Raw genomic sequence first — 23,685 nt, forward strand, 5'->3', positions numbered from 1 at the left:
CTACTTTATACTCTAATGTTCACAGTAAGTACACAGTCCAAGTAAACCAATAGGCACCCTGTGGTCAGGCTCACCACACTATGAAACCAAGTGACAGATGCCACCCTAAACAGATGCTATGGATCTTTCATCAACTCCCACCAGATGCTTGTCATACCGTGAGCCAACAACTCTCACTGAATTCCGTCTTTCACACGAGGGTTTCCAAACCCCACTCTCCAAGAACTCGTTTTGGAATCTTCTCCCAAACTGGCACTTTCTCTCAAGACACCTTTCACAAGGGTTCACCTCCAGGGTTTCAGACTCTCCTTCCGAAAGTCCTCTCCCCTGGGTCACCACAGACATTAAAATTTTCTGCCACGCACTCACTCTCACTGACTCAGCTGTCAACAGTACACCACTGCTTCACACGCCCATAGCGAAGACTTACAAACCTTCAGTTGTCTCTTTGGGCTTTCTGGCTTCTCACAAGCCTTTATCTCTTTAAGCTTGAAGCTTAGAGCCTTCCTCTCTGCTCCTTACTTTTACTTCCACAAAACAGGATCTTTTCCAGGTCCTTGTCCTTCCTCTGACTAGAAGTCTGCTTGGCACTTTCTCCTGTTCCAGTCCCCTAGATTCAGGGACTTTTTCTTTAGCTTGGGATTGGCTATCTGCCCCTTCTGGGTTGCTTCTGCTTGGCAGCTATCTTCAAAACCAACTGAACTCAAACAGCTTCCAAATCAAGCTGCTGTTTCTAGTTTCTTGTGTGTGTGTCTGTGGGAGGGCCTGCCTCTCTGGATCCCTTTTGCTAGGCAACAGCCCAGTTTTTTCTACTCTGTTTGCTTAACTTCTTAGTCATAAACTCTCATTAGAAATGCAAGCACCTTTTAAAGTGAAACTAAAACTCAACTTGACCTTTTCTTAACACACAGATACAGAAATACAAATCAAACTTAAACATTAAAGCTAAAACTCTTTCCTAATACCAACAAATACCAATATAACTTACTTAAACTATCTCTATTTCTTAACAAAAGCCATTGTCAATTTATTTTCAGCCTTGTCTGATGGTCACTCTATAACAGTTCAATTAATACATCAATTATAATAGAATGGACAGGGAATTTTAATTTTAGGTTATGGCTATGCTAGCCACAATTTTATTCAAACTGAATATTCCTACATTATGACTGCTTATACACTGTGATTTCTGGATCAGTAAATTTCCTTTATTTCTTTCTAATTCACTTATTAATAGTTACATAAAAGACATAACATTAAAAAGTAGTGTTTTTAAGCTTAACAGATTAATGAATGACAAGAATTGCTTATAGGAACAGGATAAGAGATACACCTAAACTGCCAGGGTGAATGGATAGAAGATGTACAATGTCAAAATTATTTATATTGCTTTGTCTATTACCCTTCTGCTGGTACCTGTAAAGCTTGGCTTGTAGCATACTTGGCTGGGAAGTACAAAAGGCAGTAGCTCTTAAAAAATAAGCTCCAACTTGTCCTTAAAGGGGAAATGTGGCAGAGTCAGGATAATTAAGCTCAGGATAATTGTTCACAATGACACAGTGGGCTTTTGTGGACAACTCTATTCCATTTGATGCTTGAGGGTTTAGATCCTGTTACAGATACCAGCTTAGATCTGAAGACTTCCTTCCAGTAAATCCATAGATATCAGCTCTACAAAAGGGAACAATAAAGTCATCACCCAAGTACCTTGTACATAGCTGCAAATGAGCAAGAAGTTTGCTGGAAACAGCAGTGAAGTAAAGGTAAGCGTCCTTCTCACCTTTAAGCATGTTTCTGGTGCAGCTCAGAGGCTTAAGCTTGAGTTAGAAACTTGCGCCCAATGGCAATTCCTGCACTCTATGAGAATCACAGAATCTTTATGGTGTAGAAGGAGGCCATTCAGCCCATCGTGTCTGCACAGGCTGTCTGAGCATTTTAACTTAGTGCCAAACTCCTGCCTTTTCCCCTTGTTTCTATTTAAAGAATCATCCAATGCCATCTTGAATGCCTCACTTGAACTTGCCTCAACCACACTTCCAGGCAGTGCATTCCAAACCCTAACTACTTGCTGTGTGAAAAAGTTTTTTCTCACCTCACATTTCCTTCTTTTGCAAAATACTTTAAAACTGTGCCCTCTGGTTCTCGGTCCGTTTACAAGCGGGAAAAGTTTCTCCCTATCTACTCCGTCCAGACCCCTCAAGATTTTGAAAACTCCTATCAAGTCTCCTCTTAGCCTTCTCCTCTCCAAGGAAAACAGTCCCAACTTCTCCAATCTTTCCCCATAACTGGAGTGTCTCATCCCTGGGACCATTCTCGTAAGCTTCTTCTGCACTCTCTCCAATGCATTCACATCCTCCCTATAGTGTGGCATCCAGAACCGTACACAATGCTCCAGCTGAGGTTTAACCAGTGTCTTATATAAGTTCATCATAACCACCCTGCTCTTGTACTCTATGCCCCTATTAATGAAGCCTAGAGTATTGTATGCTTTAGAAACAGCTTTTTCTACATGTCCTGCCCCCTTTAATGACTTTTGTACATACACATCCAGGTCTCTATGCTCCTGCACACCCTTTACAATAATATCCTTTATTTTATACTGTCTCTCCATGTTTTTTGTACCAAAGTGTATCACCTCACTCTTCTCTGCAATGAACTTTATCTGCCACCCATCTACCCACTCCACCAAGTGTCAATGTCCTTTTGAAGTTCTACACTGTTCTTACAGTTTACAATTCTCCCAAGTTTTGTGTTGTCCGCAAACTTTGAAATTGTCCCCTGCACACCAAGATCTAGATCATTTATTTATATCAGGAAAAGCAAGGGTCCCAATACCGACCCCTGGTGCACTCCACTACAAACCTTCTTCCTGCCTGAAAAATACCCATTACTTTCTGTTTCCTTTCTTTCAGCCAATTTTGAATCCACGTTGCTACTGTCCCTTTTATTCCATAACCTATAACTTTCCTCACAAGTCTGTTGTGTGGCACTATATCAAATGCCTTTTTGAGAGGTAGTTCAGGCTTCCAGCTCAAAGTTCTCCTCTGCTGTTTGGAGGTGTCATAGTAGAGTCAACAGGAAAGGGTGGAGAAGTTTTTCCCAGTGTCCTAACATCCATCCTCTTGATCTTCCTTCTTCCAAAAATGTGGGCACCATTGACTACTGCAGAATGAAGGTGTTCTATATAATGACACAATAATGATTTTTGCGGTTAGACATAACATGAATCTTTATTGAGTACAAACCCTTTATTGAGTACAGGGCTTGAAATGATGGACAAAACTTCTATCTGCGACACCTTGTGGGAACCTTATCACTGGCTATGGAACTGAGCCCTGCAGGTAATGTCTTATTTTCACAGGCACAATGCTGAAGGTGTTGTCCCTTTAACAAGTGTCATTTGGTTGTGAAAAGATCCAGTAGCACACTGCTTAATTTTGGAAACCTTCAGTAGCAAAGGAAATGGGTTATCCCTGTTGCAACAGATGGTACAAATACGTGACTGCTCTGAGAGTTGTGAAGCATAGTTGGGGATTCCTGAATATCCTGTTAATTCAGAAGGGAATGGGTTTTTTAAATGCAGGGCTCAGAATTTAACCTGTGCAACACCTTCAATTTAAGGAAATTTTGCCACTTGGTGAGTTCTGCACCCTCTCCAGCTGTCTCTTTCTCACTGCGGGGAAGATGCTGTTCCCCTGTAAACAGAATGTATGTATCGTCACTGCAGACCTTTTGCATATGCATTTGTTGTCCCCCCTTAGTAACTACTTCCTACATTTAAGCATGCCACATTTTTCAGAACCTCCCCCAAATCAACACCAAAGAAATTATCCACCTGCGCCAGTTCATGGTTTTGTGACACAAATGGTCAAAACCAATGAAGCGAGGGAAAGGATTGAAAGGAAGCCATGGGCAAGCGCCGCGCGCAACAGCAGCGACAGGGCATTGCTCCCGTGCAGGATTCGGGGAAAGTTCAACCGGTGGGACGACCGGAAGTGGTTCCCGGAAGTGTTCTTGTGACCCGGCAGTGGTTCGCGGAGGGTGAATGCGGGTTGTTGCTCTGCTGTAAGTCGATTATCATTCATTTGGAAGCAACTACGGTCACTTAGTGTTCCGTTAGAATTGGGATGTCTCCCTTTGCGGAGGGAGACGCCGTTCAGTGATTCCTTGTGGAGTGGAGCATATTTGATTTTCTCGGTGAAAAATATTAATGTAACTTTATTTGGAGGTTCGAGGCCCAGTCGGGTTGTTTTTACTGCGTCTTTAACAGGCAAAGGGGAAGAAATGTGTGTTTGAATTTGTTGGAGAGTGACTGTCTGGGCATTCATTTGTTCACAGTTCAGTCAACCCTCGGAATGTTTACAATGATTCAAAGCCTACAGTTCTGTTGAAGGGTCATGAGGACTCGAAACGTCAACTGTGCTCTTCCCCGCCAATGCGGGGAAGCCGATGGGAACAGCAGCTGTCAGCTACCTTGAGGATGATAGATTTTTTGTCCTTTTGATAAATGAAATGTAACTCAGACTGTAAAGAAAAAAAACTTGCATTTGTATAGTGCTTAAAACCACCGTAAGTTTTACAGCCAATTTTTGAAGTGTAGTTACTGTTGCAGTGGAACATGACAGCCAGTTTGCACACTGCAAGGACTTAGAACCAGCAATTTGATAATGACCGGATAATCTGATTTTGTGATGTTCATTGAGGGATAACTCCCCTCCTCTTCTTTGAAATGATCTGCCTAATAACCTATTATTGGCCTGCACTGGTAAGTGGTGTTTGTTTCCTTACTATCTATCAACAGACCCAGACTTGTCTTGTTTTTTTTTTAACCACCAATTAAGTGTTTTAATTTCTACAACACTTTCTAGAACAGGGTGTCAAACTCATTTTGCATGGTGGGCCTCATCCTGGTACTTTGCTCAGTTATTTGAACACTGGGGTAGAAATTATTGTGCTTTGCTGGTTGTTTGGCTGCAGTGATACCAGTTTCTGGCCGTGTGGTCCTGCACCTAATTGCTGCTATCATATTGGTCCACAGCGTGTTTAGAGGTACCTGACAGCTGCCTAAAATCAGCATGGAATCAATTTAAATATGTAAGGATCCTACACCTGTTTCGGGACTCTTCTACAAAATGTGTGAAAACTTAAATGGAGCATGCTTTTTTAATTTGTTCTCAGGATGTGAACATCACTGGCAAGTCCAGCATTTATTGTCCATCCCTGACTGGCCTTGAAAAGGTGGTGGAGAGCCACCTGCTTGAACAGCTGCAGTCCATGTGGTGCAATTACACCCACAGTGCTGTTAGAGAGGGAGTTCCAGGATTTTGACCCAGTGACAGTGAAGGAAGTGATATAGTCAGGATTGTGTGTGAATTGGAGGGGGACTTGCAGGTGCTGATGTTCACATACATCTGTTGTCCTTATCCTCTAGGTGGTACTGGCTGCCAGTTTGGAAGGTGCTTTTGAAGAAGCATTGATGAGTTGCTGCAGTGCACCTTGTAAATGGTACACACTGCTTCCACCATGTGCTGATGGTGGAGGGAGTGAATATCTCAGGATGTTGATCAAGTGGGCTGCTTTGTCCTGGACAGTGTCAAGCTTTGTTGGAACCGGACTCAGCCAGGCAAATGGAGAACGTTCCATTTGCTCCTAACTTGTGCTTTGTCAATGGTTGACAGGCTTTGGGGAGTCAGGAGATGAGTTACTAGCCACAGAATTTCAAGCCCCTGACCTGCTTTTATAGCGACAGTATTTTATATTGATGCTCTAGTTAAGTTTTTTCTGATCAATGGTAACTCCCAGGATGTTGGTGTTTAGAATGCATGTAATCCTGTGTTGTAACTTCAAGTTGGCAGCTCGGTTTTAAGGTATGTCAGGTGCAGCTCCTGGCATACTCCCTTACACTCCTCATTGAACTAGGGTTGGGCCGCTGGCTTGATGATAATGGTAGAGTGAGGGATATACCTGACAATGAATTTACAGATTGTGGTTGTATACAATTATGCTGCTGTTGATGGCCCACAGCATCTCATGAATGCCCAGTCGTAAGCTGCTAGATCTGTTCTGAGGCTATCCCACTTAGCATAGCGGTAGTGCCACAAAACATGATGGAGGTCATCCTCAGTGTGAAGTTAGAACTTGGCCTCCTCAAGGACTGTGCAGTGATCACTCCTATCAATACTGCCAGGTGTGTTTGCAACAGTTGAATTTATGAGGATGAGGTCAAGTAGGTTTTTCCCTCTTGGTGCCCTCACTGCCTGTTGCCTGCCCAGTCTGGCAGGCATGTCCTTCAAGACCGTATAGGCTCAATCAGAAGTGGTGTTACCGAGACACTCTTGGTAATAGACATTGAAGTCCCCCATCCAGAATACATTGTGTGCCCTTGCTACCTTTAGTGCTTCTTCCAAGTGTGTTCAACATGGAGTACTGATTTATCTACTGAGGGAGGGCCATGTTTCCATTTTTGACTTGATGCCATGAGATTTCCCAGAGTCATTGTTGAGGACTCCCAGGGCAACTTCCTGCCACTGTGCCACTGCATGTGGTGGGTTTATCCTGCTGGTGGGATGGTGATGGAGGAGTCTGGTACATTGTCTGTAATGTATGATTCCGCGAGTATGACTGTGTCAAGCTGTTGCTTGACTCGTCTGCTGGACAGCTGTCCAAATTTTGGCATAAGCCCCCAGATGTTGGGAAGGAGGACTTTGCAGCATTGACTGGGCAGGGTTGCTGTTGGTATTTCTGGTACCTGGGTTGATGCCAGGTGGCCTGTCTGGTTTTATTCTTTTTTGACTTTTCCGTAACAATTTGATACAACTGAATGACTTGCTAGGCCATTCAGAGGGCAGTTAAGAGTCAATCACAATGTGCCATGCAAACTGATTCTGTTTTGTCAACTCTGGAGGTTGCTGAAGAAATTATGTGGAAGATGTTTTTGGAATCCCTTCTGTGAAGCATGGAGGAATGGGAGCTCTCCTCCCAGGCCCACAGCACCATTGTGGGCCAATGTCAGCCTGTACTGTCCATCCTACATCTGCTCCACATGTTGGAGCTTGCAATGTAAAATCAGAGCATGTAGTAGCCCATTCACCCACCAATAGAAATAAGCTTTCATTGTTTACCCAGAGAAGGTCCCCAGATTTCACTCACCACCATATTGATTACTCCTCTGTCAGTAATACTTCAATTCATCCTGTTACTACTGCTCTTCTGGGCTTGCAGGAAATGCTGGGCCACATGCCCACCCACTCTATTCCTTGGTTTCCCCCTCTACTTCAGCCCAAACTCCAATTTCCTGATGCTCAATATCCCCCCCGCCCCACTGCAATTCCCTAGTCTCTCACTCACTCCCCACCTGAGCCCCAATCTCTCAACCCTCTCAACCTCATTTTCAAGCCTCCTTTCTGACCAAGCCCCTGTTTCCTGCCCTCTTCAGCAGCAAGCAGCATTTATATAGCACCTTTAACATGATAAAATTAAAATGCATCTTGGCATTTCACAAGAGCATTGTCAAACTAAATTTGATGCTGAGTGATATTGGGACAGATGACCAAAAGCTTTGCCAAAGAAGTCGGTTTTAAAGAGCATCTTAAAGGAGGAAAGTTAACATTGTTATACTGTACTTGCACCATGCTGCCAGTGCCTTATATGATAAGCTATGCAGTTCCATTTTAAATCCTAGATTCATATGGTTAGACTGGAATATTTGCTATTCACTAAACATATGACCTATGGAATTAAACTCTAGCCAACCTCTTATTCATTGTTTGTTTCTTCTTGAACTGCTGTCCATCTGGTATCGGTACATCCACAGTGTTGTTTGGGAAGGAATCCCAGGATTTTGATCCTGTGACCTTGAAAGGTGATTTATTGGGGAAAATCATGGGTGTTCCCATGCATCTGCTGCCCTTGTCCTTCTAAGTGGTAGATGTCACACATTTAGAAGCTGTTGTTGAAGGAGCTTTAACGAGTTGCTGCACTGCATCTTGTAGATGGTTCACACTGTGCAAAGACAGCGGGACACTATTGATGGATGAGGAGCAGGAGGCAAGGTAGGTGGAACACTTTGGGAAGATCCTCAACCAGCCCAACCCCAGCTCCACGTTTGAGTTCGATAACAACATTGCACCTCAGCAGCTGAATATCAACCTGGAGAAATTGCCAGATTAGAGGTCCAAAGAGTCATCAGGAGGCTGAAGAACAATAAGGTACCTGGGATCAACAAGATACCAGCAGAGCTGTTGAAACATGACAAGAACACCATCACAACAGAGCTCACAGACCTGTTCAACAAGATCTGGACTTTGGAGGATGTTGTCCCGGATGACCGGAGGCGAGGGGTAATCATCAAGCTGCCAAAGAGAGGGAACCTCTGCACTGTAATAACTGTGGGGTGGGGTTGGGGGATGTTGGGGGCATAACACTGCTGTCAGTACCTGGCAAGGTCTTCAGCACAGGGCTCCTTAACGGATTGAAGGCAAAAGTAGACAGTACCCTTTATGAAGTACTGGCAGGTTTCAGGGATGGCAGAGCAGATCTTTACCCTCAGGAACATCATATAGCAGAGCCTAGAGTATTAGAAGCCACTTGTTATCAGCTTCATTGATTTTGAGAAGGCTTACGATAGCATCCATCGGCGAGACAGTGCGGCATCCTGGAGTTGTGTGTTAACATCTTCAAAGCCTTATACCATGACTCCAGCTGCTATGTCAAGACCAGCGCAGACTCCTTCAATATCAGCGATGGTGGGTTCAGACTTTGGCATCTCATGGTAACACCACCAGTTGATGGACCTGGATTTTACAGGCAACATGGCCTTGCTGGCCGAAGAATTGTGCACTCCAAGAAGTGACCATGAGTCTTGAGAGTAGTGACACCAGGGTTGGTCTATGCATCAGCTGCGAAAAGATCTTGATGATGACAGGACAGCAGCAAGGCCCTCCCGTCACCATCGCGCAACAGAACATCGAAGACATTGGCCACTTCTCATCTCCAAGGAGGGTGTTGTAGAGATTAATGTCCACACAAGAACTGACAGAGCAGTATTGGCCTTCCAGTGGCTCCATGCGGTGCGGATATCCAACACGGCCATGGAACTAGATATGCCCATAGTGCCAACCACAATCTTTGCCAGCAAGACATGTCACATAAGTTGGACACCTTCCATCACTGCTAACGCAAGATCTTGGGCATCACAAGGAGGGACAGCATCCCCAATGAGGAAGTGCTACAGAGGATGTCATGACAGAGATGACTGATGCTCCAGGGCATATCCTTCACCTCCCAGACATACACCCAGCCAGAGTGGCAGTAGAATGGATACCACCTGACAGAAGAAGAAGATGGGGCCAGCCTGAGACCTGGTAAAGTGCAGTAAAGAAGGGCCCCCAAAAGTGGGATACCATCTGGGTTGAAAGAATAGAGTTTGCGATGGGCCAGTGGTGGAGTCTTGCTACACATTGTCCTGCATGTTACTGGAAGAACCAAGTCTAAGTATGTTCCTCCTGACTGTTCAAAACTGCTTTGGGCGATTTGCCACCTGAAGCACATCAAACTGCAAACTGGATAAAACTGTTCCATGGAATCTATGTTTGGTGAATAGTAAATGTTCCAGTCTAACCACATGAATCAAACTTAGTGGAAATGCATAGCTCATCATATTTCCCTTTTGAGCTACTGAAATAAGGGGCTGGCAGCCTAATACGAGTATAACAATGTTATCTTTGTAATTAACTGGGAATTCTTCCAGGATAAAGTACAGGAAAGACAGGCAACACTTAAACTGACTCGGAATTGAAACAGTTATAAGGAAGAGTAAAGTGGCACCAGGAGACTCACAGAGAGATAAAGAGACACTGAATACATAAGAGGAGGGGAATATATGCTGTGTGTGTCAGCCATGACAGAATATGGTAGCATTGTCATCTGAGTCAGAAGGTTGTGGTTCAAGTTTTACTCCAGGACTTGAGCAAAAAATTAAGGCAGTGCAGTACTGAAGGCGTGCTGCACTGCCGGAGGTGCTATCTATCAGAAGAGCTGTTAAACGAGGCCCCATCTGGCTAGGGGTGAAAGTAACTTAAATTTCTTACCAGTACGGTCGTATTGCAACCAAGTTTGTAGTACTGCATATAATTACCTTTTCATGTTTATCTGTGCCAACCCATGACTGTCTAATGAAAACAGAATCTCACAGGTTGTGTCAACACAAAACAAAATAAACTAAGTATGTACTACCATGATAAAGTTCATCAGGTTAATTAGAACAGAAATGGCAACCTGTGATATGAGTTAGGACAATGCCTATTTCAGTAAGTTGCACAATTAAAGTGTGTGTATAATATATATAAAATGATCACCGACTTAAAGTAGAGTTTTTATTTCATCTAACTTATCATATAAAGTTTTAAATAATTGATTTTTGGTGATAATCCCAGTAAACATTCAAACATCAGGTGTATTCATAAAAACAAACATATCATTATTAATATGCACATGAATAACACAAGGCCTATTTCAGATAACAACTAAGCGCGAGTGTTTTGCTAGCTAATCTAAATAGACACAACATTCTTTACTGAATAATAGATCATTCAATGTTACTAAGGTTAAAATGTTTAATAGTTGTTCCCAAGCAACTATTCACACACATAACGAGCCAAGGTGGGAAAATCAGTTTATTTCAAATTAAGAAAACCATCATGATATCAATGGTAACTCTTGATATCAATGTGTGAAAAAAAAGTTTTATAGTGGGTTTTTTCCCTGTTCTGTAGCAACTGTTGCCATTTGAGCACAGTTTTGGTGACTTTTTTTTTCATTTAAAAACTCCTTCACAAATCATACAATGATCAGTAATGCCAGTATTATTTCACACCTAGGTTAGCAGATTGCCTATTTTTATTTGCAAAGATATACATAAGTTAAACAACAACTTTTACGTATATGTATAATGCACATGTGGACCATTTTTGTTATAAACTAAGTTAAATAGAAAAAGGAGACCTGTTGAACTGTATAGTCAAATGACTGGATAGAGGAATATACACATCCTGCCCTTTACAAAGAAAACAATTGTCTTTCACAGCCACCTATACTAGCTATTGAAAAAAAATCACAACCGGTTACAAATGTCTTCTGCATGTACATATAACATGAAAGAAGCTTCAGACAGTGTGGACTGTATCGGTGCTGGAACAGAACATTTGTACTGACTGCTTTGGCCAATTTCTCACTGGTACGCTGTACCGGCTTACTTTCACCTCTGTGCCTGGCCCCTCTCAGGTAGATGTAAACAATCCTATTTCAAGGAAGAACAGGGAGTTATCTCTGGTGTCTTGGATAGTATTTATTCTGGTCATTATCACATGGATGTTTGAGGAATCTTGCTGTGTGCAAATTGGCTGCCACGTTTCCTACATTTGAACAGTGACTACACTTCATAAGTACATCATTGGATGTGAAACACTTTGAGACATCCAGTGGTCATGAAAGGTGCTATATAAATGCAAGTCTTAGCTACAGGAACGCAAGGAACGTGAAAAATAATATGCTGGAACTGAAATTTGTTGTGGCAGTAGTGTAGTGTAGTTATGTAATAGGGATGTCAGAAAAATAGCAAAATCCAGACGATAAGAATTAATGTAACATTGAGTGTAGAAAATTTTAAAAGGACCGGACCAAAAAAAGTGATTGTTACTAGGAGATAAAATGAGTTGATCTTTGGGCAGTTTGGTTAGCCATATCTAATGCTTAAAAGCAATCCAAGCTAACACAAGATATGCTTTAGCTTATCATGCCAAGATAAGGAGGGAGGCAGTTTGCTTGTGAAAGAGATATGTGGGAATAGTAAAGTTAATGGGAAAGTTCATTCAACCTAGTATAAATCAGGAAGTCCCATGTGGCTTACAGTTGGAGTTAGTAGATGTAGTGCATGACTGCTAGTTGACCATGAGTAGTAGGCGCAAAAGGTAATGTTCATAATTCAATATTTGTCAATGAGCCAGAAAATGTGCAAAACATTGATTTTGTTGCACCTTTGGGATAGCGCCTACAGAAATGATAACAGTTTAACTGAATACTGAAGAACAGGAGCCAGGTAAATAACTTTAAATGGGCTGATTTCAATTAAATGAGGAAGCATTAAAAACGGTTATTTTGAAGCAGGGTTACTCTATAAAGATAAACGAAACAGCACTGTAGGACACAGATATTTGGATAAATATATTTTCAAAATCAACAGATTTTGATTAAGAAAAGGTGGGCCCTTAATGGATTAACAAACATGTGAATAGTGAGATTAGGGGAAAATAGAGAAAGGGATCACCAGGATGAATATTTTAAAAACAAAAAGCTAAAAGCTACTGCGGATGCTGGAAATCCAAAACAAAAACAGAATTACCTGGAAAAACTCAGCAGGTCTGGCAGCATCGGCGGAGAAGAAATCAGTTAACGTTTCGAGCCTTCATGGCCCTTGAAGGGCCATGAAGGCTCGAAACGTTAACTGATTTCTTCTCCGCCGATGCTGCCAGACCTGCTGAGTTTTTCCAGGTAATTCTGTTTTTGTTTTGAATATTTTAAAAATGAGATAAAAGCAAAATACTGTGGATGCTGGAAACCTGAAACAAAAACAGAAAATGCTGGAAAAATTCAGGTCTAGCAGCATCTGTGGAGAGAGAAACAGAGTTAACGAGCTCTGAAGAACGGTCATACTGACTCAAAACGTTAACTCTGTTTAAAAAAAAATGAGAAACCCATTAAAAATGTGATTAAAGGGGCAAGAACGGTCATGGTAATAGGCAGAGAAGCTAAAAACAAGCAGTAAAAACAAAAAAAATGTTAGCATTATAATGGTAAGAGGTTAGTCAGAAGAGAAAATAGCTATTTTTACCACATAGACTGCAGCAGTTCAAGGACAAAGCCCACCAGGATATTTCTTAAATGGGCATTAAAATTTCTGACTTCCAGCACTTGTCAGCTTCTTACTCATATAAGAACTAGGAGCAGGAGTAGACCACACAGCCCAGTGAGCCTGCTCTGCCATTCATACAATTAAGGCTGATCTTTAGCTTCAACTCCACTTTCCTACCCACTCCTCTTATCCCATGATTTCCCGAAAGACCATAAATATATCTATATCAGCTTTACATATATACAACGATGGAGCATCCACAAAAAGATTCACAATCTTTGAGTAAAAAAAATTCTCCTCATCTCAGGCCTAAATGATCAGTTGCTTATCCTGAAACTGTGCCCCTGTGTTCTAGATTCCTTAGCCAGGGGAAGCGACCTCAGTCTCTACCCTGTCAAGACCCTTGAGAATCTTGCACGTCTCAATGAAATCACCTCTCATTCTTCTAAACTTCAGAGAATATGGGCCCAATTTACTCAGCCTCTCATCATAGGACAACCCTGTCATTCTAGTCGAACCTTTGCTTTACTGCCTCTAATGCAAATTTATCCTTCCTTAAATACAGAGACTCAAAACTTTGCAAGATAACCTTTGGAACTCCTGATCGTGGCTGCGAAGAACAGTATATATCCCCCGACTATAACATACCTGATCACTATCGTATTCCTTTTTGCTCCCTCCCACCTCCAAACTTTGCCTCCCCACCACCTCACCACTTGAATGATATCCTGCGCCATGGTGCCATGGTCAGTTTGCTCATTTACCCTGCTGTCCTTTTTCCCATCCACTCAGGTAGCAAGTACCTCATATATCTGTTGGTAAAAGCCAAGGGCTGAGACTTGTAGTCATACTCTCCTGTCCCTGACCATTGACCAGCTCTAAAGTTCTGCTTAATCTAGTGGGTGTGACAGCCTCCGGAACAAAGCATCCAGGTAACTTCCGCTCTGCTGCACCGTAATGTCTGCAACCCTGACTCCAGCTTAGTAATTCTGAACTGAAGTTGTTCAAATTGCAGACACCACCAAAATGGTTTTTGGGAGTGCAGTGCATTCCACAAACTCCCACCTGTTGCACTCATCAGGTTTCGAGACATACTGCAGCTGTAAAATGTTCAATCTCAAGCAAAGACCTGATTATCACTTCATAGCACAGTGTTTCATACTGGATTGATATTTTAAATATGTAGGTGTTGAGTCACAGAAAGCCGAAAGAAAGAGTACTACATCACAATTAGATTGACCATCCATAATAAAAATGCACGTAACCGTGCATTCAGTGACAGAGTTGCTGAAAGATAAACTTAAGATGGACATTTGAAGTTTTAAAATTTAATAATTGACATATTGCTATTAATTTCCATGTGGAAATGAACTCCACCTAAACTATACCCACCCATCTGTCATCTTTGTTAATCTCTCCTGAGCTCCCACCTATCCCTGACCTTCTGTTTTGCTCCACCCCCTCTTAAACAGTATAGAATCCATCACATTTCTACTTCTGTTTAGCTCTGAAGAGTCATACAGACTTGAAACATTAACTCTGTTCCTCTCTCCACAGATGCTGCAGATCTGCTGAGTTTTTACAGCATTTTGTTTTTATTTCAGATTTCCAGTATCTGCAGTATTTTGCTTTTACCCTCCCATCTCTAACCAGGTTGGGGGTTTGCTGCATTCTTTGTCACAATTCCATTCTGTGAAGTAAATTACCAGACAAAAGGCTTTTTTTGCAGGCTAATGCAGGATGTAAATGCCATCCAATAAATATAGAACCCAAGCCCTGGCTATTAATTTATAAAATTCCTGGCAGCTTTCCGTCTTGTAAGATGATGGTTTGCACCGTGGTGCTAAACTCTTGTGTTAAACATCACCTGGTTTGGCTCAAGAGCACCACTCTGGCATTGTAGTCTCTGCCACATTTGCTGCAGAGGAAGACAGTGGCTGAGAAGATGCACAATTCGCTGGTCTTTCTTTTTCTGGGCCCTCAGCTGGCTGAGCTTTTCATTTCGGCTCATCTCTTCCAATGCCCTTCCAAACAGTCAGCCTCCAGAGGTCACAGCCTTCTGTGACTATCTGTATCAGCCCGTGGCTCGGTTGGCAACACTCTTGCTTCTGAGTCGCAAGGTTCTAGGTTCAAGTCCTAGTCCAGGGCTTGAACACAAACATCAAGGCTGATGCCATCTTTAGTTCCGCGCCACTGGTGTTGTGGTGTCTTGCAAGATTCCCATTCTTGCAACCTGGATTTAATTCCCGGGCAGTTCAACCAGAAATATAAAGTAATTAAACATAACTTGTTTACAAATTTGCACACATCCAATAGTTGCCTTATGTTTGTATCAAATATATATCAGGAGTTTCATGTCATTCTTCTCCATCAGCATCCATATTATGAGATTTACTTAACTACAATTTGATTAAAATTATACTAAGGAAATTTTCCACCTAGTATATTTTCTGGATTCTCTCTTTCAATTACTTGTGCCTTCCAGGTTTCCTCCTAAGATAATGCAATAAGGCAGGCAAATGACAAAGCTGTTAGGCCCTGCTGATGTCACTGTGCATTTGCCCATTAGATGGCGTGCTTAAGAATACTAGAGAAGACTGTTTCCTGTCTGAAGACAAGCGCCTTACTTAGAAGTGACCACTTGGAATTTCCTGCATCATTGTGTTATTTACCCCCCAAAGATGTGCAGAATTTGGCTGCAAACCCAATACCCGACCTAAAATATTGAGGAATTTTGGCCGTTAACAATTTGTGTACACATAACCCACATGCCCAAATCTCCTCAATAAGTTTACAGTCATTTTATCAATCCCTCCTCTCAAATGCATTTCTGCCCATGGTAACAGCTCTGCCTCTCAGAACCTTATACATGATTTTCCTGCAGTTGCTGACACACTTTTCAAATTATAACCAGGTTTTCAGGAAACATTCATTTTTTTGTTTTATTGACATTCTTAAGCATTTTAAACTTTATCCTTGGAGATCTGCACTGTTTCAATTGCATTTTTAATGTATAAATGACATCAAACATTGAAAGGCTTTCTGATTGAATGCTTCCCTAAACATGCTGCGCCTAATGTGCATGAGTGATGGCTAAACCTGTTGTATCTTTAATTTTCGCAGTTAGAGAAGAAATTTATGATGTGAGTTCAGTGCTTACCTAGGCCCAGATTGTTTATGCTGGTTTACTCCCATTTTACATTTGGTTGCATTCTAATGAGCAGGAAATTTGACAGTGGCATGGATTTTAGTACTAAAGTTCACTCTTTGTGAAGCAACATTTTTTGGGCTTTTTTCTACGTTAAGCGTGCTATATAAATGCAAGCAGTTGTTCTAATGTGTTGACCTCTAGCAAGTAGACCAATATGACCTAATTTTATCTGTGATTCAAGTCAGATCATTATATGGAGCATAAGAATAACACTGAAATTAAAACAGAAAATGCAGACATACTCAGCAAGTCTGGCAGCAGACAAAGAGCTGCCAACCTGAAAGATTAACTCTGTACCTCTCTCCAGACCTGCTAAGTATTTCTAGCGTCTTCTATTTATGTTTCATGAGAGAGAGTAATTTGTGGTGGCTGATAGGAAAGGTGGGTAAACATAATGGTCTGCCGTGATAGGGTTGCCAATACTGGTTGAATGTTTCCCTGGAGGTATTATCACCTCTGCCAACTGCCCTACCTCCCACCACTTGCCCACCTGACATGCCCATCCTCACACCTCAATGCCTTATCCAGCCAACTGGAAGTCAGGCAGACTCATCATTACTCTGTTGGCTGATTCTAGACTTTGTGCCCCAAAGGTTCATAACTAATAAACATAATTGTTCAAAGTAAATGAAAGAATACTTTTATTGCCTTGATAATTTTTCTCTCAGGTTTTTGCTCAAAGCAATGTCCAGGAGATCAATCTTATCTTTGGTGGGTTCCAACACACAAAACAGTATTGCAGCCTGATATAAAAGCAGAGGGTAGCTGCTCTACACTTTTTTGTCACTGTGCAGACATGTTTTTCTCTACTTTCAAGAAGTTGCAAACATTCCTGGCCCAGGCCTTTCCAAAAACTCTCTCCTATTATACATTCCTCTGCCTCCATACCAGCCCCAACTCCCCCTCCATCCTCCCACGTGCTGAACTGTTTCATGTATGTCTGCTTGGCATGCCAGGCAGCAGCTCTGACTCAATCTAATTTACAAGCTTAGGGAAGTGCTTCAAGTAGACACGGCGAAGCAGCGAACTGCCAGTTGGTTGCTACACCATTTAACAATGCCAGCCCCATTTTCTATCTAAATAAAATAATGTTCAGCAAAAGATAAACCATCTCCAAAGAAACTTTTCTCCCTAGTTGCCAATGGCAACGTTCAAGAAACAAACCACTAATATCTGGCGACTCATCAAAATTTGGATGATTGGTAACCCCAGGCCTGCAGGAAATACATGTTTGGGTGTTGTGAAGCAGTGTGAACAGTGGACATGTTTTGCAAGCCTGTCCTTCTGACTCCTGCATTGTTCTATGATGGAGGACCATAAAAGGGGAACTATTTTTATTGGCTGGGGCGGGGAGAAGAAGCTTAAATTTTGCCTCCATTTTAATTTTCTTTCTTTTTAGGATTAGCGCTGGAGCAGAATGAGTGCAGAAGCAGCAGATCGTGAGGCAGTGACCTCTAGCCGACCCTGCACTCCACCTCAGACGATTTGGTTTGAGTTCTTGTTGGATGAAGGACTGCTCGAAAAACATTTGCAGAAGTCTTATCCGGGTATGTTCAGGCATCCTGCATCAAAGATTTTACCAGGCAGTTTACAGCTCCTACTTACAGAAATCAAGTGTTCCAGTAATTACTGTCATTTTCTCCTGCCAGTCAACGTGCTGTTGCTGTGGTAATGCTGTCAATGACATGACTGTCATTGTGCCTTTTTTTAATAAATGAAACAGGAAACACAACATCTGAGTTGCTCAACAGTTACATATTACAAGAAAGAAAACTCGCAAAACAAACTGTCATCTTTTAATTAAATCTTTTGGTAGCATTTATGAAAAAATATCATACAAGCTGTTAGCAACTTAGCAGTAAACATTTGACCTATGATGACAACAGTAAACATCCTGCCTGAAATTTATAAATATTGTTTCATTCTCCATTTGATGATTCTGTGGCTATCAGAAATTGCCCTTATTTCATCTTCCTTTATATCTGAAAATGAAATTGTAAGCTGAAATCATTGCCCACTATAGGTGCCTGCAAGCTCTTAAAAAACTATGTTCCGGGCTTGTTGCGTGAGACATGCAATGTTCATATTATGAGCTGACCAATTCTGAATCTCCAATTTAATAAAATTCAGCTCAGAAGACACTTGCAAATATTTAAGATTCTCCCAGTCTAGATATCATCAAAGAACCTAATATCTTTAAAGATGCCATCTGATGTAGCATTAAGCTGTACAAACCAGAAAGTGGCAGACTTGTTGCTAGGTTTACTGATCTAAGCTGGTTCACTATTAGGATTAGCACAAATGGTCTCTATACGCCACAGGCTATGGAGAAAAAGACAATTCAGCTAAAATTTCTGCACCTGAAGTCTGTCCAATGCTTTCTGCTGGATTGTGACTGTATTTAGATGTCCAGATGAGGGCAGGATTAGACTTGGACAGTTATACCATCCATGATTGGTATACTGACATTGTCCAGGGTTAAACCACCTTATCAAGAGCAATTAGGGATTGGCAATAAATGCTGGCCTAGCCAGTGACACCTATGTCCCATGAGTGAATAAAAAGAAATGTAGAATAGCCTTTGGGCAAGGTGTTGCAGGGCTTCTAGCACCTGCAGAACTAGCAGGAACCTGAGCACTCCTGAGAGGAAGGGAAAAGGGCTGAGAGATTCTAGGTACAGCTAGTAATGCAGAATGCCTCTACAAACTTCTCTCTTGTGCTTCATTTAATGTACAGTGCTGATGCCTATATTTGCTTCAATTTGGCAGCAGTGCTGATAGCATCAGAGGTTCCAAGACACACCTAAGAAACATACTTTGCTGTTGCCTTAAGTGGTGTCTTAATTGCAACATGAAAATTAGAGTAAAAGGGGGTGGCTAACATTTTTTAAAAAAAGTAGTTTAATCTGTTCAGAAGAAAAGCAGTGGAATTTTTCCCTCTGGCTTGTATGGGCCTCCTCAAGAGATTGGGAGAGATATGATAGCCAGGAACAAAACATGTAGTTTTCTGTTTTGTGATTTGGAACCTAGCTTGAACCATAAACGGACCATATCCTGTAGCCCTCAAGCCCCTGGACTTTGTTTCAAGAAGCGATTCAGTGTTATAAATATAGCATTATAACAACAACAGCTTGCACCTAGAGCCCCTTTAATATAGCAAAACATCCCAAGGAACAGCATAGAGGTGTAATAGGACAAAAATGGACACCAAGCAAAAGGAGTTCCAAAACAAAAACAGAATTACCTGGAAAAACTCAGCAGGTCTGGCAGCATCGGCGGAGAAGAAAAAAGTTGACATTTTGAGTCCTCATGACCCTCTGTTGAAGGGTCATGAGGACTCGAAACGTCAACTTTTTTCTTCTCCGCCGATGCTGCCAGACCTGCTGAGTTTTTCCAGGTAATTCTGTTTTTGTTTTGGATTTCCAGCATCCGCAGTTTTTTGTTTTTATTTTTAAGCAAAAGGAGTTGTTAGGAGGTGTGATCCAAAGCTTCTAAGGAGGGTTTTAGAGGAAGAAAGAAAGATGAAAAGGTGGAGCTGCTCGAAATTCTGGAGTGTGGGGTCATGTGAGGTTGTGGGTGACTTGGCTTTGTGCTGGAGGAGGTTGCAGAGATATTGGAACAGGAGCCAGTGTAGGTTAAGGTGATAGGTAAACAGGAGATATTACAGCATAGGACACTGGCAGCAGATTTTGGATGAGAGTTATAGAGCATGGGTGATTGACCAAGAAAACATTAAAATAGTTGAGTCTGGAGGTGACAAAGACTTGGATGAAAGAGAAATTCAACAACAGAGGGGTGAGATTGAAGCAAATTGGTGGTAATGTTATGGAGGTGGAAGTAAGTGTTCTTTATAAATGATATGGGGTCAAAAGCACAAAGTTAAATGAGATGCTGAGGTTGAAAACTGTCTCTCTGATGCAGAGTCAGTCAGTGTCTGGAGATGGAATCGGTGGCAATGTACAGAATTTTAGGCAAAGGCCAAAGACAATGACCAGGTGTCTTTATATTCAGCTGGATGAAATAGCAGTTTATCCAAGACTGGATGTCAGACAGCAGCCTGAGAACATGGCAGCAGGAAGGATTGTGAGAGATGATGAAGAGGTGCCGTTGACCTACCAGTGAAAGTTAATCTGATATTTTTCGGATGATGTGAAGGAGCAACATGTGGATGAGGAAGGTAATGGGAAAACAGGGATAGATCCTTGGGGGGCACCAAAAGTAAAGGTGCAAGAATAGGAAGATAAATATCAACTCGCAGACATTTCCTCCTACCTCTCCCTGGACCATGACCCCACCACAGAACATCAAGCCATTGTTTCCAGGACTGTCACTGACCTCATCTCCTCTGGAGATCTTCTTCCCACAGCTTCCAACTTGATAGTCGCCCAACCTCGGACGGCCCGCTTCTACCTCCTACCCAAAATCCACAAACAGAACTGTCCTGGCAGACCGATCGTGTCAGCCTGTTCCTGCCCCACGGAACTCATTTCTCGTTATCTTGACTCCCTTCTCTCTCCCCTTGTCCAGTCCCTTCCCACCTACATCCGTGATTCCTCTGACACCTTACGTCACATCAACAATTTCCAGTTCCCTGGCCCCAACCGCTTCCTCTTCACCATGGATGTCCAATCCCTCTACACCTCCATCCCCCACCAGGATGGTCTGAGGGCCCTTAGCTTCTTCCTTGAACAGAGGCCCCAACAATCCCCATCCACCACTACTCTCCTCCGTCTGGCTGAACTTGTTCTCACACTGAACAATTTCACCTTTAACTCCTCTCACTTCCTCCAAATAAAAGGTGTGGCTATGGGTACCCGCATGGGCCCCAGCTATGCCTGTCTCTTTATGGGGTATGTGGAACATTCCTTGTTACAGTCCTACTCCGGCCCCCTCCCACAACTCTTTCTCCGGTACATCGATGATTACTTCGGTGCTGCTTCATGCTCTCGTCTGGACCTGGAAAAATTTATTAATTTTGCTTCCAATCTCCACCCCTCCATCATTTTCACATGGTCCATCTCTGACATCTTCTCTTCCCTTCCTTGACCTCTCTGTCTCAATTTCTGATGATAGACTGTCCACCAATATCCATTACAAGCCTACCGACTCCCACAGCTACCTCGACTACAGCTCCTCACACCCCGCTTCCTGTAAAGACTCCATCCCATTCTCTCAGTTCCTTCGCCTCCGTCGCATCTGTTCTGATGACGCTACCTTCAAAAACAGCTCCTCTGACACGTCCTCCTCCTTCCTTAACCGAGGTTTTCCATCCACGGTCGTTGACAGGGCCCTCAACCGTGTCCGGCCCATATCCCGCGCATCCTCCCTCACGCCTTCTCCTCCTTCCCAGAAACATGATAGGGTCCCCCTTGTCCTCACTTATCACCCCACCAGCCTCCGCATTCAAAGGATCATCCTCCGCCATTTCCGCCAACTCCAGCATGATGCCACCACCAAACACATCTTCCCTTCACCCCCCCTGACGGCATTCCGTAGGGATCGTTCCCTCCGGGACACCCTGGTCCACTCCTCCATCACCCCCTACTCCTCAACCCCCACTTAGGGCACCTCCCCATGCCCACGCAGAAGATGCAACACCTGCCCCTTCACTTCCTCTCTCCTCACCGTCCAAGGGCCCAAACACTCCTTTCAAGTGAAGCAGCATTTCACTTGCATTTCCCCTAACTTAGTCTACTGCATTCGTTGCTCCCAATGCGGTCTCCTCTACATTGGAGAGACCAAACGCAAACTGGGCGACCGTTTTGCGGAACACCTGCGGTCTGTCCGCAAGAAAGACCCAAACCTCCCTGTCGCTTGCCATTTTAACACGCCACCCTGTTCTCTTGCCCACATGTCTGTCCTTGGCTTGCTGCATTGTTCCAGTGAAGCCCAACGTAAACTGGAGGAACAGCACCTCATCTTCCGACTAGGCACTTTACAGCCTTCCGGGCTGAATATAGAATTCAACAACTTTAGATCTTAAACTCCCCCTCCCCCCATCCCCACCCCGTTTCTTCCCCCCCCCCCCACTTTTTCTTTCAATAATTTATATAGATTCTTCTTTCCCCACCTATTTCCATTATTTTTAAATCTAAACCTAAACCTTGTTAGTCTTTCCACCCCACCCCCACTAGAGCTGTACTTTGAGTATCCTGTCTTCCATTCTTAATTAGCACTTTTCTTAGACAAATATCACCACCTTCAACACCTCTTTGATCCTTTTGTCTGTGACATCTTTTGATTATCTGCTCCTATCACTGCTTATCTCCACAATCACCACACCCTCAACTTCTCTCTTCCCCCCCCCCCCACCTTAAACCAGTTTATATTTATCCCTTCTCCTAACTATGCTTCAGTTCTGCCGAAGGGCCATGAAGGCTCGAAACGTTAACTGATTTCTTCTCCGCTGATGCTGCCAGACCTGCTGAGTTTTTCCATGTAATTCTGTTTTTGTTTAAGATAAATAATTGTTTGAGATACTCTGTCCTGACTCTGAACTCTGAAACCTAATTGGAAGGTTCACGGGGAAAGATAGGCACAGATTTGAGAGCTTATAGCTTGGTCAAGGAGCTCGGAGAGGAAAGGAAGATTGGAAGTGGATCGTATGCAAGGACAGTAAGGCTGAGGGTGTTTTTTTTTGTGTAAGAGGTTTACAAATTTGGTTGATCAATAATGCTACCCTTTATGTCACCTTTCAGTTATGTTTCTCGTTTGTATATAGAGCTCCGAAGGTGCAATCTCAGCAGTTGAATTTAGCACTGTGCTATTTATGCTGCATGAAGTTTTTGTGAAGGAAGAAATAAAGAAGTTCTTCTATTTCTTCCTTCGTGAAAGCATCATGAAGCATGCCCTGACTAATTGTCACTGGTCATCAATATATCACCGTTCTACACAGCGACCTGTGCATTCTCTGGCTGCTGTTTTTACACTTGAGCTTTACGTTTAACATAAAATAAATTTCACATGCTTTTTTTTTAAGATCATTGTATTAGAATAGTCACCTTATCTTAATCTCCTTATTATAGCTCTACACTCTGAACTGATGTACTTTTCTCCCACATATATTACATAAAACCCCTGCTCACAGGCTAGGCATCAGTACTTTGCTGACAGCTTCAGCAATGCCATAGTTGATGCTCCGAGAGGAAGGCTCAAGGATTAGGCAGTTCCAATTGAAAGTTCTAAGTGGTCCTCACCTTGACTTGACTGAAGAAGTTTTCGCATTCAGTAGGTGTTTGTCCCCTCAGAACAGTGGTTTATTTTGTTCAGATTAAAGTCGTTTCAGTACACGGCTGCAGTGGGCTTCAAATTTTGCACATCTAGTGATTTTTGCTAAGTGTATTCTGTTTCATTGTGATTTGTGTGCCAAATCTAAAGATCTTTCAAGGATCTTGCTGACTGAAATACGTTTTTGGGAAGTGAAAGTCAATTTTGGCAGGGACGCAAACGGCTCTGTTGGGCAGATGCTTGTTATAGACCCCAGCAGATCTTTCCGTTGAAGTCAGCTGAAGAAGGTCAGACATGATGTAAAACAGGCAGCCAATCTGATGCGCCTATTTTGTGCTTCC

The 23,685-nt window shown here is 42.6% G+C and overlaps 1 protein-coding gene across 3 annotated transcripts in view; it reads left to right on the forward strand.

Annotated features, from left to right (window-relative positions):
* Nucleotides 1-3,955: 3,955 nt before the first annotated feature.
* Nucleotides 3,956-23,685, forward strand: part of ints8 (integrator complex subunit 8) — a 111,579-nt gene continuing 91,849 nt past the window's right edge. For 2 of the 3 annotated variants that reach the window (XM_078540802.1, XM_078540803.1), the window contains exons 1-2: nucleotides 3,956-4,065; nucleotides 17,518-17,665. In XM_078540802.1, coding sequence (XP_078396928.1) covers nucleotides 17,536-17,665 — 130 coding nt within the window. In that variant the 5' untranslated portion in view covers nucleotides 3,956-4,065; nucleotides 17,518-17,535. The remainder of the gene's footprint in view (nucleotides 4,066-17,517; nucleotides 17,666-23,685) is intronic. The other variant, XM_078540804.1, reaches the window with a different exon arrangement.

Source organism: Cetorhinus maximus, chromosome 4, assembly GCF_964194155.1.
Source record: "Cetorhinus maximus chromosome 4, sCetMax3.hap1.1, whole genome shotgun sequence".
Taxonomy (NCBI): domain Eukaryota; kingdom Metazoa; phylum Chordata; class Chondrichthyes; order Lamniformes; family Cetorhinidae; genus Cetorhinus; species Cetorhinus maximus.